Genomic DNA, 14,565 nt, shown 5'->3' with positions numbered 1-14,565 from the left:
TTCTCGCACGCGTCCATTGCGAAATCGCCGGTATGGTGGAGGACCCGATCGTGTTTTGCCCGGCGCTCGACTGCTTTGGCGTCGAGTGGGGCGCCGACGTGCAGCATGCCTTCTCGTCGGTCGGACCTGCCTCGCCCAAAATCGACTTGACGATTTTGGAGCTGCCGAGCCCGCCCAAGCAGCAACAACACCAGCACGAGACGTGCGTCGAGAAGCTCCTGGAAAGCAGCGACGAAGACGATGGCGACGGCGACGACGAGACAGCGCCTACCAGCGGCACGGGTGTCGAGACACAGACAGGGCGGTGGACCAAGAAGGAGCACGAGCTCTTCCTCGAGGGCCTTGAGCGCTACGGCAAGTCGTGGAAGCACATCTCCAACCTCGTCGTCACGCGCACGCTGGTTCAAATTCGAACGCACGCTCAAAAATACCTCCAAAAGCAGAACAAGGCGTCGCCGCCGGCGTATCTGACGCCCCGCCCCGCGTATTTACTGACGCACGCGACGGGACCGCGCTTGTGTCCGTTCCCAGAGAACGACATTGATCTGCTTTTGGAAGACGACGACGAGGACGACGACACGACGGACGATGCGCGGAAGCGACCGGCCGACTTGCAGCCGATTGCACCACAGTACTTTGTGCCGAGCGTGGCCAAGCGAAGGCGTCTGGACACGCCAAGCGAGCTTGGAAGTTTGATGCCGCCGATGCTACTGCGGCCGTTCCCTGCCGGACAGAACCTCGTGCATCCCATGTCGGCGCTGCCAGTCGCGCCCTTTGGCTGGCTCCAAGGGGTCTAGTCATTTCACCCACGTAACTTAGTCTTTTGAACCGATTTTGAGTCGACAATCGTGTGTCTCGATCCCACGCCACGACAGAGCAAAGATGATATTAGCATTGGATGCGATCGCCTTTGATGGTGTCGTGCAACGAGAGCTTGCCACGTGGGCGCACGTCAAGTGCGCGCACTTGGGCGCGCATTCCATCTGATTTGGCCGAATACCATGGCACCGACGACCGCGATCGGCGAGGACGTGTACTCGTCGCGCGAGATCTTGTACGACGCGCAACACGCCGCCGAGGACGACGCTATCGAGAGCGACGCAGTCGCCCGCAAGCGCACGTACGACCGCCAGCGGCTGCGCGACCACCGCCGGCGCGAGCGGCTCCAGGCACAGTACCTCCGCGACCAAGTCGCGGCGCTCTCGGCCGAGCTCGAGGCCCGGTCGTCGTCGCCGCTGCCGTGGCGTGACGTGGCCATCGCTCTGGTCGACAGCGCACGCACCGCCAAGCTGACCAATAGCGCGCTCAAGGCCCAGCTCCACTACACGCGGCAGCTGGCGTACGTCCTCACGACGTGCTTGAGTCGCGTGCCATCGTCGCCGCTTGTACGCCAAGCTATGGGAATTGGCGCTCATGAGCTGGTAGGACCACGTTCTGCCGCACCTCGCGTCGTTCCAGTGCCAGATACTCCCAGCGACGCATCGCGGCGAGGCCCTCACGTGGCTCACGACGCGGCTGTACCACCACGCAACGCACGCACTGAGCTGCTGCCGGCCGATCGAGTTTGACGTTCGTTTCGCCGAGACGGAGAGCGTCTCGTACATGATCCTGCAGCAGCAGATTGAGATGCCCGCGCCTCTCGAGGCGATCGTCGAGAGCAACCGGCGCATCTACCTCCAGAACGCGTGTCCTGGCAATACGGCCGCCTACCTCGACCACGACGTATCGAGCTTGTTCCTCTTCTTGTATCATATTCAAAGGCGACTGCTGTAGCTCGTGACCGGTGCGCTGGGCGAAGATGCAGCGTACTTTGACCTTGGCGCTGGCGACCACGCGCTCTACCGCCTCTTTGAGACGCCGCACCGCGCCGTGCTCGTGTGCTCGTCCATCACGGACGAAACGCGCGTCAACAACCCACACGCTGCGCTCTCGAACGGCTGGTGCGTCACCATAGCAAAAGACAATATTGTACACAGTCTTAGGATTATCATGGACCGACTGGACGCGACGACGACGCGCATCTCGGAGCTCTTTCTGTTAACGATGCGGCAGGATGAGGATGTGGAGGCGGCGGCCAACGAGCAGGCGGTCGCGCGCGTCGGGGCCTTGAACAACCACAGCTTTTGCGCACAGCTTCTCGCAACGACGCTCCGAGGCGTCCTGCCGCGTGGCGAGAGCGCTCCTGTCGAGGGATAGAAAAAGTGTACTTGCATCTAGTAGGAGGTATTCTTGAAGTCGAGTATCCTTGCGGAAGCGTTACGTCGTGATGTCGTCCACAGTGCTCCGGATTGAAGTGGCCTCGGAGGCAGCGCGACGTCCACATCTCCAGTGGCAGTCATTACACTCGCTTCCGTAGCACCCATGCCACCCAGTCGTGCGACTTCCTTCGTCGCTTCGACCACGAAGAGTACTTGAGGAGGGTTTAAGGGTATAAGAGCGCGATTATGGTGAAGGACCGGACCCGCGATCCTCTACCATACACTGTTTATACTGCATACAGTGTTTTCTCCACATGGTTTCAGATCCGAGCATCAACGATCGCACGTGGCACGACACAAGCGAAAGAGTCGCGTCCCACTGCAGTGCCGAAACGAATTGCCCTTCCCGCGCTGCATCCAGAGCTCCTCGCACCGGCTTGCACCTTGCTCCTCATGTCCTCGACGCGTCCATGTCAAGCATAATTTTTACATGCTCGTAGAATCACGTGGGACGCAGAAAGATAGACAATATACTCCATCATCAAGGATTAATATGGGACGCCGGCATTCGCGACGAGCGGCGCTGGGTCGAAAAAGAGCTCGAGGCAGAGCAGACGTTGCACGTGCACATCGACGCGGGCGACCGCGAAGCCTTGGAGTGCCACGTCCCGTCCGTTGCCAGCAAGGTTGTCAAACCGGCCGGTAAACTTGCCGGCGTGGCGCCACGCAAAGGCGATCTTGGGCGTCGCCGAGAAGAGACTCGAGACCTCCCACGTAAATCCCGCCGGAAACGTGGTCGAGAAGAGCACCGGGCGCTCGTCCTCGACGTGGATGCCGTTGATGTGCAAGGTAAACACCTGCGGCTTGACGCTGCGCCACGCGCTCATGGGCCGCCCCGAGTCCCAGTCGCGGTACCACTCGTACATGAGTCGCTCGAGCTGGCGCGCGAGGCCGGCGTTGGCCGCGTTGCCCCACGTGATAATGGGCACCGACACGACGTCGGTCAGCGACGACGACGACGACGACGACGTTGACTTGAACAACTGCTTGAGCGACGACGTCCAGCGCCGAGGCGGTGACTCGGCATTGGTTTGGCGCGGCGGCAGAGGCGTCGGTGGCGTGTCGTCGACAGAGATTTCGGGCGGCGGTGAAAAGTCGAGGAGGTCGATCTTGATCGGCTTGGCGCTGAGCGGCTCGGCGCCGGGCGTCGCAGCGATGGACCACGACATCGTCGACGACCGGGACGACGACGATGGCGACGCCGGCAGCTCCTCGAGCATCGCCGTCCGGAGGCGCGCCATCCAGTGGGTGCAGTCTTCGGCGTCCTGGGCCTTGAAGATCCGCGCTTTCCCGCGCACATCTCTGATCCGGAACGCATGGGGCTCGTCAGCATACGGCTCGATGTGCGCAAGGCCGATCGTGAGCTTGAGCTGGCCGTTGAAGACGTCTTCGTCCTTGTACGTGTGCAGCGCGCTGCCCTTGCAGACGCAATAGCGCGCCTTGTACGAGCCGAGACCGTACCGCTCGTAGAGCCAACCCGCGATCCACACGGGCCGCGGCTGGACACCCGAGATGCTCCCCATCGACTCGCTCATGGTCTTCTTCTGTCTCGTCTTGTGGCAATGGCAATGTGACGCAGGATGTGCTACGTACAGCTGCTCGTGCACGGCGGAGTGAGTCACGTGAGAGTGGGATGCTGGCACCGCTTGGTGCGTCGCCACAGTCAATCCCTTGCCACAGAGCTTTGCCACAGAGATGACTTGGCCACAGTGGACCTTGCACTTGCTTTTATGCAGTCCACGAGCGTTCAGTTCTATTAGTCCCTTACTACTAAAACAAGTGGTCTACTACTAGTAGTAGGAATCGTCTACTGACTAGACTGTGAGATCTCATATCAATGTATTCCAAGTGGTAGCTCGGATGACAGCGATGCCTGGTGGCGTCTCGACGGTATGGCACCGCGTTGAGTGCTGACTGTAGCGACGCTGGACAACCCAAGCCCTTGGCGAAACTCGCAGCTTGATAGCGTGGACTCGGTGCCCGACTGCGTTCACGTACTATTAGGTAGGATTTTCTGTGAGCTTGGTTGATGCGGAAATGAACGCACGTACAGGCATGGTGTATTGCAAGAGAAACCAACTAACTACATGCGCGTCTCGGTAAACGACAAGGAGCTCGACTGTGTCGACCGCAGCGACTCGCTCGTTGAAGTGCTCGCGAGGCTGAGCCGATCCCGCACCGACATGATCGAGTGGCGACCCCACTGGTCGAGGCCGCCGGTCGTCGTGTCGCGCGGCTTGACCGCTGTCGGCGCGCCGTCGGGCAGCTTGACGGGGCGCATCTTGGGCACGCCTTCCTTCACCTCGAGCGTGATGCGCATGCTCGTGCCAATAAACTCCTTTGTGTGCACGTGCACCTTGACGTCCGGCCGCTCGGCGAGCTTGGGAATCACGAGCTGGATGAACCCCTCGAGCATCATGGGCGTCACCGACTTGAGCTCGACGCCGAGCGGAAACTGGCCGTTCTCAACGTCGCCGCCCTCGAGGACGTTTTGGAGCCAGCGGGTCATGTAGTCGAGCTTCTTCGGGTTGCCTTGGGCCCAGTCCGTGAGCAGTCGCTTCCACGGCGTCGAGCCCAGCGTGTACGGCAGCGGCGGCGCGTTCGTCTTGATCTCGTCCCAAAAGTCCTTGACGCGGCGCGAGCTGCCGCGCTTGCTCTCCTTGGAGCGCGTGCGATAGAGCCGCGTCGCCGACCGCTGCAGCAGCGTAAACGCTTCATTCTTCGCAACGCTAAAGTCCTTTGACGGCTTGGTCGCAGACGGCGGCGGCAGTGCGTTGAGGAGCTCCTCCTTGGACGGCGGCGTCGTCTTGAGGACGCCGACCTCGCTCGGGAGCTCAAACACGTTGCAGAGGAACGCGCGGACCTTCTCGTACTCCTCTTCGAGGTGCGCCAGGTACGCCATCTGCGTCGCCTCTTGCGACTTGAGGCTGAGGTTCTTGACCTTGTCTTCGAGCTCCTTGGCCTGGAGCGCGTCGCGCATCTTGCGGTTCTCTTCCTTGAGCCCGTTGATCTCGTCTTCTTGGCGCGCGAGCTGCTCCCGCAGCGCCTTGTTTTCGGCCGCGAGCGTCCCGAGAACCTGCGACGACTCGTTGAAGAGGGCCGTGTGCGGGCGGTTGGGCGAGAGGAGTTCGCCGCTGTGGGGCTTGCTGCCAAGGTCCTTCTTGCTCGTGCCGAGCTGCGACTGGAGACTGAGCACCTTGGACCCGAGCGCCCGGCGCTCCTTCTCCTGCGCGAGCCGCTTGACAAAGATGCGGCGAAGGTACGTGATGCGCCAGAACGACTGCACTTTGCTCACCGCCGCCTTGATGGAGAGGAACCGCGACCGCGCGAGGAAGCCGCGGACGACGGCCTGGAGCTTGGTGAGCGCGCGCTTGGTCCGCATCGCAAGCACGCGGCGCCGGGCAATGTGGCCGCGGTACCGCGCCTGGACGGCAATGACGCGCGACCGGAGGCGGTGGTACTGGAGCTGGCAGTGCCACCGACGCAGGTACGACTGGACCTTGATCGTCGCCTTCTGAATTGAGACGAACCGCTTCCGGCACAGATAGCGCTTCATGTGCTTCTGGATTCGGATCGCATACGACGTGAGCGCAACGCCGCGCTGGGCCTCGAGGGCCTCGAGAATGCCTTCCCGAAAGTAGACGCGGGAGACGCCGACCTGGTAGTCGACAATGTGCCCCTTGGGGAAGAGCGCGGCGAGAAGGGCGCTGCAGTCGGTGCGCGCGTGTTCACTCGAGCGCGTCACAACGTCGGAAGCAAAGCTCGTGACACTCGGCGCCAAGAGCGCGTAGCTCTTGAGGCAGTCGAGGTGCGAGACGCGCGACGGGTACGCCGAGCGGCTCACGCGAATGGCTTCGATGACGCCGGCGCAGCGCAGCTGGTCGACGACCGACGCGTGGTCAAACGCATGCGGCTACATACAGTCTTGAGCCTTTCGTTGTTTGGTAGACAAGACGATATATCCACCAACCGTTTTCAGCGCGTTGGGCTTGATGCAGCGCACATAGTGCACGTTGGTATGCGAGATCTTCTCCATGAGCTGCGCGAGCGACTCCTTAAACTGCGTGCCGACCGTGACCGCGCGCGTCGTTTGGCGCGGTGCGGGCTTGTGCTTCTTCTTGGACGCATCTTGGGTCGTCGAGGTCGCTGGAAACATGGTGCGGACGAGCGGCAGCGAGCTCTCCGAGAGCACACGCTTGATGTCTGGCAGAAGCGCATCCCGATGCTTGTCGAGAAAGCCGTTGGTGTCGTAGAGCACCTTGCCCGCGTAGTGCAGAATGATGAACGCACTCGACTGGAGGCGCGGCGTCTCAAAGCGGGCGTGGTTGTCCATGACGGCCGAGAGCTTGTGCGCAAACGAGGCGTCCGTGCCCGTCGCGAGCGAGCTCTCTTCGTTGAGAAGACTGAGGACACCGAGGCGGCCTTCAATGAGGTCGAGCACGTCTTGGTTGTCGGCAAACGTGACATGCGACCACGAAATGCCTTCCTCTTCGTACTCGGCCTGCACGGTCTTGAGCACATCTTGGACAAACTTTTGCTGCAGCTTCTCGTTCGCATAGTTGATGCAGAGCTGCTCAAACGAGTTGTGGTCAAACGCTTCAAAGCCAAAGATATCGAGGATCCCGATAAAGTGAGCCATCGAGTGCACGCCGATAGCCGCGTTGATCTGCTCGACGAGCCACGTAAACATGGTCGAGTAGAGCGACTTGGCCACCGCGTCGCGGCAGTCGCGGGCTTGGTCGCACGTCATGGGCTTGGCAATCACCTCGCGCCCGACCGCGACCGTGCGGTGCGTCAGCACTTGCTCGAGGTCCGTGAGCGGGATCCCGAGGAGCTTGGCCACGATGGTTAGCGACGCCTTGTGCTGCACGCAGGACGAGTCGACGTCGCCTGCGACCATGTCAAAGTCGACCTCGCCGAGGTGCAGAATGGCGCCGAGGACGAGCCAGAGGTTGGCCTGCATCGCGTCCGAGATGCCGACGATGCTGAGGCCCGACTGCGTCTCCAGGAACGAGTGCTCCAGCGCGAGGACCTTGTCCTGGCGGACGTACCGGAAGCTCTTTTGCGACAAGTCGAGGTGCGCGAGGTGCGAGCTCGCGGCGTCGAGCACTTGGTAGAAAATGTGGAACGTGCGTTCGCCGGGCGCTTGGTGCGTCACGCGCGACTTCTCGAGGAGGTACGTGTGGGCCCGCGCGCCCATGAGGTGGCCCTTGACGTCGAACTGGAGCTCCGTAAACTTGCCAAAGCGCGACGAGTTGTCGTTGCGCGTGGTCGCGGCGTTACCGAACGACTCGAGCAGCGGGTTGGACTGGATGATGCGGTGGATGATCGACGTCTGCGCTTCCGACGCGCAGAGATGCGACGAGAGCGTCGCGACGTGGTTCATCATGATCTTGGTCGTCTCGGTTTTACCGGCACCCGACTCGCCCGAGACCAAGATGCTCTGGTTGAGGCTGTGCGACCGCATATGGAAGAACGCTTCCATCGAGACTGCGTACACGTGCGGCGCCTTGCACTCGCGGGACCCGTCCATGTACCTCTGCATCGTCTCGGGGCTGTACAGCGTGAGCCACTGGTACGGGTTGACAGCAATGCAGATCTTGCCCGTATACGTGTCTACGTAGATCCATGACGGCCTCGTTCATGGATGGCATCGGGACGTACATGGGAGAAGACCAAAGAAGCGCTGGCGCAGGTTGTACAAGATCGCGCCTTCGTGCAAGTGGTCGACCGAGATCATGTCTTCAAAGCCGTTCGTCGCGGTCTGCACCTTGTTCTGCAGCGGCAAGCTAATGGTGGCGTTGCTATTCGACGACTTGACGGTCCGCGCCTGGATGACTTCGACGATCTCAGGCTTGGAGAGGTCGATCACCATGGTGCGGCCGACGTTGGCGCCAAGGCTCATGCCCAGCGGCAGCTTCTGCCCGCGCACGTCGTGCTCTTCGACCTTGACGGTCACGATCGAGCCGGACGTGCTCGTGACGATGGCTGGCAGCCAGACTTGATCCTTGTCTGGGATAAATACCTACCGATCGCATGAGCCTCGACCTCAAGACCGCGGGTATCCTTCTACCTTGGACGCCTCCATCGTTCGCCTCGTGTCAACTGACTTGCGAAACAGTGCTCGGGACCGGACGCATCTTTTTAGCCAATGGCATGCGCGATACCTCGGCTACATCGGTTTGATTGGCCAAAATAGGCTCATTGACGGGAAACGGTGGATGCGCCGCGCGATTGGCTATAAAAAGAATTATTACACCAATCACATGCCTCCATGTCGCATTTTTACCGCCTTTTGGCCAATCCAGCATCCCTTCATCTGAGAAAGACAGGAGGGCAGAAGTGGGGCAGGGGACGGGCGTGTGAGTTCGCCATCACCGCCTATTACAGCGCCGCCCGTACAGTGTACGTACGCTGCTTTCGCCCGCGCCACCGACAACGCTCTCGGCGTCTGCATGAGACGCTGGGGAAACGTCGGTCTGACATCCAAGCTGGAATCGGATTCCGAACAGAATTTTGAAACATCCACTGGGCGTTGCATGTACACTATTGTCTGTCCTAGTATTGAAGTAGTATTAAATAAACGGCGTCCTGCGCTACGACGCTGGCGGTGGCGAGAGCGGCTTCTTGCGGGGCATGACGACGATGCGGAGACTCCGGTCCACGACGGTTTTTGTGAGCACGTGGACTTCGAGGTCCGGCCGGTACTGCTGGATGGCCGGGATGAGAATCTTGGAGAACCCTTCAATGAGCTCGCTCGAGAGGTACGTGAGCTCGACGCCGGCGCGGAACTGCGCGTCAGGCGTGCCAATCGAGCCGCCAAGGAGGATGTAGCGGACCCAGGACGTGAGGTATTTGAGCTTTTGCGGGTTGCCGTTGGCGTACATGTTGAGCAGGTCCTTCCAGCAGTCGGCTTCGAGGTTCATCGGAATCGTCGGGTCGTCGTCGTCGTTGTCATCGCCAGCGTCAAACGTGTCTTCGAGGTCGGCCGGCATGCGGTGGCGGTGCCAATGGCGGTGCAATCGGTGGAACGACTGATGCTCGTCCAAAAGCTCGACGTCGTCGTCCGAGTTGGGGTCGAGCCACGTCGCGCCCTTGTCTGCGAGGCGCAGCATGTGCTCGTACGCCTCCTCGAGCAAGATGATGCGCATCTCGCGGCGATGAAAGTCAAACGTCTCGGGCGTGTCGTGCTCCTTCATGACGAGCGACGGGTGTCGCTGGCGCAGCCGCTGCCGGTACAGAAGCTGCGCATGCTTGATCTTGAGCTCGCGCTGCTCATTGAGCGCCGTCGCGTACTCGTCTTCCTGCTGCGCGAGGGCCCGGCGCAGGCGCTCGTTCTCTTCGCGCAGCGCTGCCATCGTCGTCATCGTCGCCCACTAAGAAAATGAGTTGGTTTTGGTGCAAAAGCGTCTCAAACGCCGGTGATTGGCCGCCAGCTGGCTTTCCAGACGACTTTTGACCAATCGCGAAGCGCACCACACCCCTCCCCGCCAGACCAGCCTGACAAGCTACTACAAGGGCACGACGCTCTGCAGACGCAGGTACACCTGAGGTACAACCTCGTAGCCTCCAGACGTCATGACGGCTCTCGCCAATGCGGCAAAACCAACGCGACGTTCTAACATTCCTGCATGAACGAGGCAATGAGCCGCTATGGCAATGAACCGCTAAGACAATGAACCGCTAAGCTGGGTGGCCACTCAGGCAATGAACCGCTAAGCTGGGTGGGCTGTATATCCCAGGCAACGTACGGTAGGATCCTGCGCCGACGGAGGCATTACGCACGTCGGACCGTAGTCGGCTGTAGCATCAGTGTTCGCAAGCAACACAGGATCGGGCCTTGCCTAATAATCCTTGGCCAGGTGTCCGCTCAAACTCAATCCAAATCGAAAGTGCCCTTTTTATGGACGTGGACTCAAACTCAAAACGATGGATTTCAAGCGCTATCCGGACAATAGAGGGCAGTCGAAAGGAAGACACGGAGGCGTCATGGGTCGACCCCGGCAGTTCTACCGCGTCCTGCGCGAGGTGCGCGTAGCCGACGCGCCCATGCCCGACTCGTACGTGCACAACGCGCGCAAGATGCCGGGCGAGGTCGTCGAGGTCGTCGACGCGGGCCAGCAGTCGCAGCAAGAGCCATTGTCGCCGTCGCAGTCGCATCCGCCTGGTCGCCGCCATAGTAGCGGCTACGAAGAGAGCGACGTGTCGTACCTCAAGCTCGCTCACGCCGCCGGCTGGATTCCTCTCGAGAACGCGCTGGATGGCGCGCGCAACGTCGAGCTCCTGCCCGAGACGACGTGGACGGAAGAGGTCGCGTCGCCCAGCTTCTACTTTCGCGTGCTCGTGCCCCTCGATGTGCGCACGGGTGCGCTTCCTCGCACGCTATCGCGGCTGTCTTACGCCTTTTCGTAGGCCCCGACTGCTTGGCGCCCAAGGTCTCGCCGGTCGACACGAAGCGCCCGAACGACATTGTCGAAGTCGCTCGCGTCGTCACCTTTCCACAAAGCCGTGTGGCCTTTGTCGAGCTCAAGCCCGCCGGGTGGCTCAACGTGCAGCTGCCCAGCGGCCGCCACGTGCTCGAGCGCCTCGACGAAGCGCCGATCGTGACGCGACCGAGTGCGGTCTCGGTCACATCGCCCCACAACGTGACGATCACGACGCTAAGTGGGAAAGAAGGGACACTGGAGCACGGTCATTTCTTCTACTGCGTCAAGATCGCCGTGGGGATCCGCGAGTCGCCCGATATCATGGGCCCGCGCGTCGGGAAGGGCTTCCACCTCAACACGATCGTGGAAGGCTCGCAGCGCTTCACGCCGACGGGGTCGCCCATCACGTACGTCAAGCTGCTCCACGAGCGCGGCTGGGTCTTTGAGTCGACCATGGACGGCCAGGTAAGCACGTCCGGTCCGCTGATCGCATTTTGGAAGCGATCAATGTAGGTGGTCTTGTCGCCGCTGCACAGTCTCATCCAGCGGGACATTGCGCGGGGCTTTTACCGCGTCTTGGACACGGACAATGGCGTGCCCGTCTTCTCTGCACCGTCGTTTGAGAGCCCGGTACTGTCGACGCGGCTTCAGGTCATCGAGTGCCGCGAGCGACTGCGCCTCGATGTCGCCCTCGCCGACGACGATGAAAGCGCCGCGACGTCGGTCGTCACCTTTCTCAAGCTGCGGCACGCACCGGGATGGGTGCCCGAAACCACGCGCCGTGGCGAGCTCCTCGTCTCGGCCATTGACGGCGGTACTCTATCCCTTACGAAGAATCGTTTGGCACGAGTTTTGTATGGGGGTAGATGCGACCACGATCGATGTGCCCAAGTTTTACAAGGTCCAGATCGCCGTGCCCGTGCGCATGGCACCCGACATTGACGGTCCTCGCGTCCAAGGCAGCTTTCCCAAGCCCGTCGGGTCCATCGTCGAGAGCAGCTTGCGGTGCGACGGCGTGTTCTAGCGAGATGCCCATACACGATGTAGGTACATCCCGCCTGCGTCCGACATGACCTATGTCAAGCTCGCGCACGAGCCGGGCTGGATCTACGAGCGCACGGCCCAAGGCGACGCGGTGCTCGTCGCGCTGAGCAAAGGTTCGACGACGCGTTGCCATTCGATGGTGTCGTGACGTCGTGTCTAGAGCCGGAGAAGCAACATGGCAAGTTTTACTACCGCACCAAAGCGCGCGTCCGCGTCCTCGTGTCGCCGGAACCGACCAGCGCCGTGCTCAAGTACATGGACGAGAACCAGGTATTCCTTGCTTGCGTCGCGACGGTTGATGTGATGTATCGATGCATGAAGGCGTTCGTCGCGCTGCTCCAGTTTGGTCTCCCGGACACGGACCTCACGTACGTCGGCCTCAAGGACAAGGGCTGGGTCGCTCTGGATGCGCCGGATGCGACCAAGATCACGATCGAGCGCATCACAGGTATGACGTGCATTTTCTTCCTTTGGCTTCTCGCTTGTCTCACGACGACGGCGTAGAGGCCGTGTATAATTTATGGACCGCGCCACCCGACTGGGTCGCTGTGGGGTTTCCTAATCGGTCGTGGTACAAGGTGCCGGACGAGCCAGGTTGGTTGCGTCGTCCACGGAGTATGCGACATGTTTACAATAGACGTTGTGGCGCTCGAGACCATGTTACAAGCCGAGCTCGCCGGCAGTGTCCTTCTCAGTACCTCGCAGGGCAAGGACAGCGTCCCGATCGTCCGACAGGGGCGCCTCGGCGACGTCACCGTGACCCTCGAGGAAATCAAGCACCCGGCGAACGCTATCTTGCTCACGTTTCCGTGGAAGCAACTCTGGTGGCACATTGCCTTTGCCGATGCGCCGCTCGTTGTCGAAGTGCAACATGGTCTTCACGGCGGCTTCCGCGCTGTCTACTGCAACGGCGAGCTCCAGACGCAAGCGCGGCTGCTCTGGGACGGCGGCGACGCCTTCACGTTCACGCACAACGGCCACGACGTCAGCGTGCGCATCTCGCTCGAAGGCTCGTTCTTCTCGACGAGCGTTCAGTATTTTCGTATGCGGTGACGGTCGATGGCGCTCCGATTGCCGCCGACGTCGACGTGTAGCAAGTGTGGTGGCATAGAGCACCAAAACAGCAGTACTAGGACGAATCATGGACACGAAGAAGGCTTGAAATTACTACATGGTTTTAGCAAAATGGGATAAGTTAACACAAGAGACACATTAGCGCTCGGCAATCGACGCGAGCGACGACCGAATCGGGGACGTGGGTCCGTCCAGCACGATGCGGAGACTATGACCAATGTAGTCCTTGCTATAGCCACGCACGTCGAGGTCCGGGCGCGCGGCGCGCAGCGCAGGGAGCACGAGCCGCTTGAAGCCATCGAGCTGCGCGGGTGTGAGCGACTTGAGCTCGACGCGAGGGTTGGCGTACGGCGAAGCGTGGCGCTGGCCGTTCAAGTGGTACGCGAGCCACTCGGAGAGGTACGCGTGCTTGCGCGCGTCTCCTTGGGCCCAGTCGAGCAGCAGCTTGTTCCAAGCGTCTCGTGCGGGCGGCGCCGGCGCCACGATGGGCTCTTCGCACCAGTTGTCGCGAAGCACGCGCTCGGAGGACGAGCGGTGGAGCGTCATGAGGTTCGCGGCGCTCTGCGCCAAGACGGTGGCCGCGTCCTTGGCAGATGCCTTGGGCGCTACGACGCTTGGCTCGTCCATACTATCGCTGTCACTGTCGCTGGATTCTTCAAGGAGCGGGCCAAGGAACGACGCACGCGAGGTGCGGTGGCGGGGCGGCGACGCCGACTTGGCGCTCGGGAGCACGCTCGTGACCGAGAGGCGTGGCAGTTGCTTGGGGAGGTTGAAGGCGTTCGTGATGAACGACTTGAGCGTGGCGTACTCGCGCTCGAGGGCGAGGCGGTCGGACGTGGCCTCGGCGGCCGTGGCGTGCTGCGCCTGCAGCTGCGCCTGCAGCGACCGGATCGTCGCCTGCTCCTTCTGCAGCTGGAGGCGGAGGCGGTCGTTCTCGAGCGCTAGCAGATCGGCGCTGCTCGTTGAAGGTACAAAGAACATGGTAAAAGCGCAAGTGACACTGTGACAAGATTCATCGCGCAGAGTGGTCACGTGAATCTGGCGGCAGCTGCTCAGCGTTCAGATTACTTGCGGTGGGCCGTGGAGAAGTCGAGCAGCAGCAACGCGACCACTACACTGGGACCCTATGGCCGGCTGCTACACCGTGTGGCGCAGAGAGCGGCTCCACCGAGAGCGCACCGAGAGCGGACGCACGAGCGCGGTGATGCGCATCTCTGGCAGATTCGCAACCGGGTGCAAAACGCTAAAAACACTCTGTTTGGGGCGTTCGAAATCCGATTGGCTCGTATTTCAGCGTCACGCCTTCCGATTGGTGCGCGTGCGTGCATCAAAGGAATGACCCATCGTTGCACAGGGTTTTACGCCGCAACGGGCGATGCTTCATCACGTACGAGCAGCGGCCCGCGCCCCTGGCCGCGAACGCCGCTTGCATCGTCCAAACTTTCGAGAGTTGAGCTTATTTGATGATCGAAATGGTTGGCTCGCACGGTGCCGGAGTGCAGTATGCTGCGGATGATAGGGCGGAGGCCAGACGACAAAAGATTCCTTTTGACCGAGTGCGCTGGGATCGCTTTAATGGGCAGTAGTGCATCGCGAGATCCGCGACCAGCCAACGCACGACAGGGTCAGCGCTGCGTCACCTCGAATCTAGCATCTGGTCGGTGTGCATCTTCGTTTCGGATCTTCTCGTCGTCTTGCTCGTGGTTGTGCTTCCTCGCCAGCATTCGCCTCCACCTGGCGGCCACGGACGGCGGCGGTTTGGA

The 14,565-nt window shown here is 61.2% G+C and overlaps 7 protein-coding genes across 7 annotated transcripts; 3 read left to right on the top strand and 4 right to left on the bottom strand.

The window, feature by feature from the left end:
• Window positions 1–24: 24 nt before the first annotated feature.
• SPRG_02234 (hypothetical protein) lies at window positions 25–842 on the top strand. The gene has a single exon (XM_012340783.1). It carries the CDS (start codon window positions 33–35, stop codon window positions 795–797), a length of 765 nt encoding a protein of 254 aa, XP_012196173.1. The 5' UTR covers window positions 25–32; the 3' UTR covers window positions 798–842.
• A 159-nt stretch (window positions 843–1,001) lies between these two features.
• SPRG_02233 (hypothetical protein) lies at window positions 1,002–2,196 on the top strand (the record flags this gene model as incomplete). Its single annotated transcript, XM_012340782.1, has 4 exons — window positions 1,002–1,385; window positions 1,426–1,722; window positions 1,774–1,940; window positions 1,983–2,196. 4 exons carry the CDS (start codon window positions 1,002–1,004, stop codon window positions 2,194–2,196), a joined length of 1,062 nt encoding a protein of 353 aa, XP_012196172.1.
• Window positions 2,197–2,706: 510 nt separating this feature from the next.
• Window positions 2,707–3,811, bottom strand: SPRG_02232 (hypothetical protein). Its single transcript, XM_012340781.1, has one exon. The coding sequence runs from the start codon at window positions 3,791–3,793 to the stop codon at window positions 2,747–2,749; it is 1,047 nt and encodes a 348-aa protein (XP_012196171.1). The 5' UTR covers window positions 3,794–3,811; the 3' UTR covers window positions 2,707–2,746.
• Window positions 3,812–4,289: 478 nt separating this feature from the next.
• On the bottom strand, window positions 4,290–8,396 carry SPRG_02231 (hypothetical protein). The gene is made up of 4 exons (XM_012340780.1): window positions 8,332–8,396; window positions 7,923–8,283; window positions 6,229–7,874; window positions 4,290–6,171 (listed from the first exon to the last, which is right to left on the bottom strand). Exons 1-4 carry the CDS (start codon window positions 8,344–8,346, stop codon window positions 4,342–4,344), a joined length of 3,852 nt encoding a protein of 1,283 aa, XP_012196170.1. The 5' UTR covers window positions 8,347–8,396; the 3' UTR covers window positions 4,290–4,341.
• Window positions 8,397–8,807: 411 nt separating this feature from the next.
• On the bottom strand, window positions 8,808–9,630 carry SPRG_02230 (hypothetical protein). Its single transcript, XM_012340779.1, has one exon. It carries the CDS (start codon window positions 9,623–9,625, stop codon window positions 8,855–8,857), a length of 771 nt encoding a protein of 256 aa, XP_012196169.1. The 5' UTR covers window positions 9,626–9,630; the 3' UTR covers window positions 8,808–8,854.
• Window positions 9,631–10,212: 582 nt separating this feature from the next.
• SPRG_02229 (hypothetical protein) lies at window positions 10,213–12,918 on the top strand. Its single transcript, XM_012340778.1, has 9 exons — window positions 10,213–10,623; window positions 10,671–11,149; window positions 11,198–11,498; window positions 11,551–11,689; window positions 11,732–11,841; window positions 11,889–11,998; window positions 12,050–12,176; window positions 12,233–12,322; window positions 12,366–12,918. The coding sequence occupies exons 1-9, from the start codon at window positions 10,248–10,250 to the stop codon at window positions 12,779–12,781; spliced, it is 2,148 nt and encodes a 715-aa protein (XP_012196168.1). The 5' UTR covers window positions 10,213–10,247; the 3' UTR covers window positions 12,782–12,918.
• On the bottom strand, window positions 12,871–13,851 carry SPRG_02228 (hypothetical protein). Its single transcript, XM_012340777.1, has one exon. The coding sequence runs from the start codon at window positions 13,781–13,783 to the stop codon at window positions 12,941–12,943; it is 843 nt and encodes a 280-aa protein (XP_012196167.1). The 5' UTR covers window positions 13,784–13,851; the 3' UTR covers window positions 12,871–12,940.
• Window positions 13,852–14,565: the final 714 nt, after the last annotated feature.

This window comes from Saprolegnia parasitica (genome assembly GCF_000151545.1).
Source record: "Saprolegnia parasitica CBS 223.65 unplaced genomic scaffold supercont2.5, whole genome shotgun sequence".
Lineage (NCBI taxonomy): Eukaryota > Oomycota > Saprolegniomycetes > Saprolegniales > Saprolegniaceae > Saprolegnia > Saprolegnia parasitica.
Note: the sequence above shows the minus strand (reverse complement) of the source record. Positions and strands in the feature narration are given on the sequence as shown.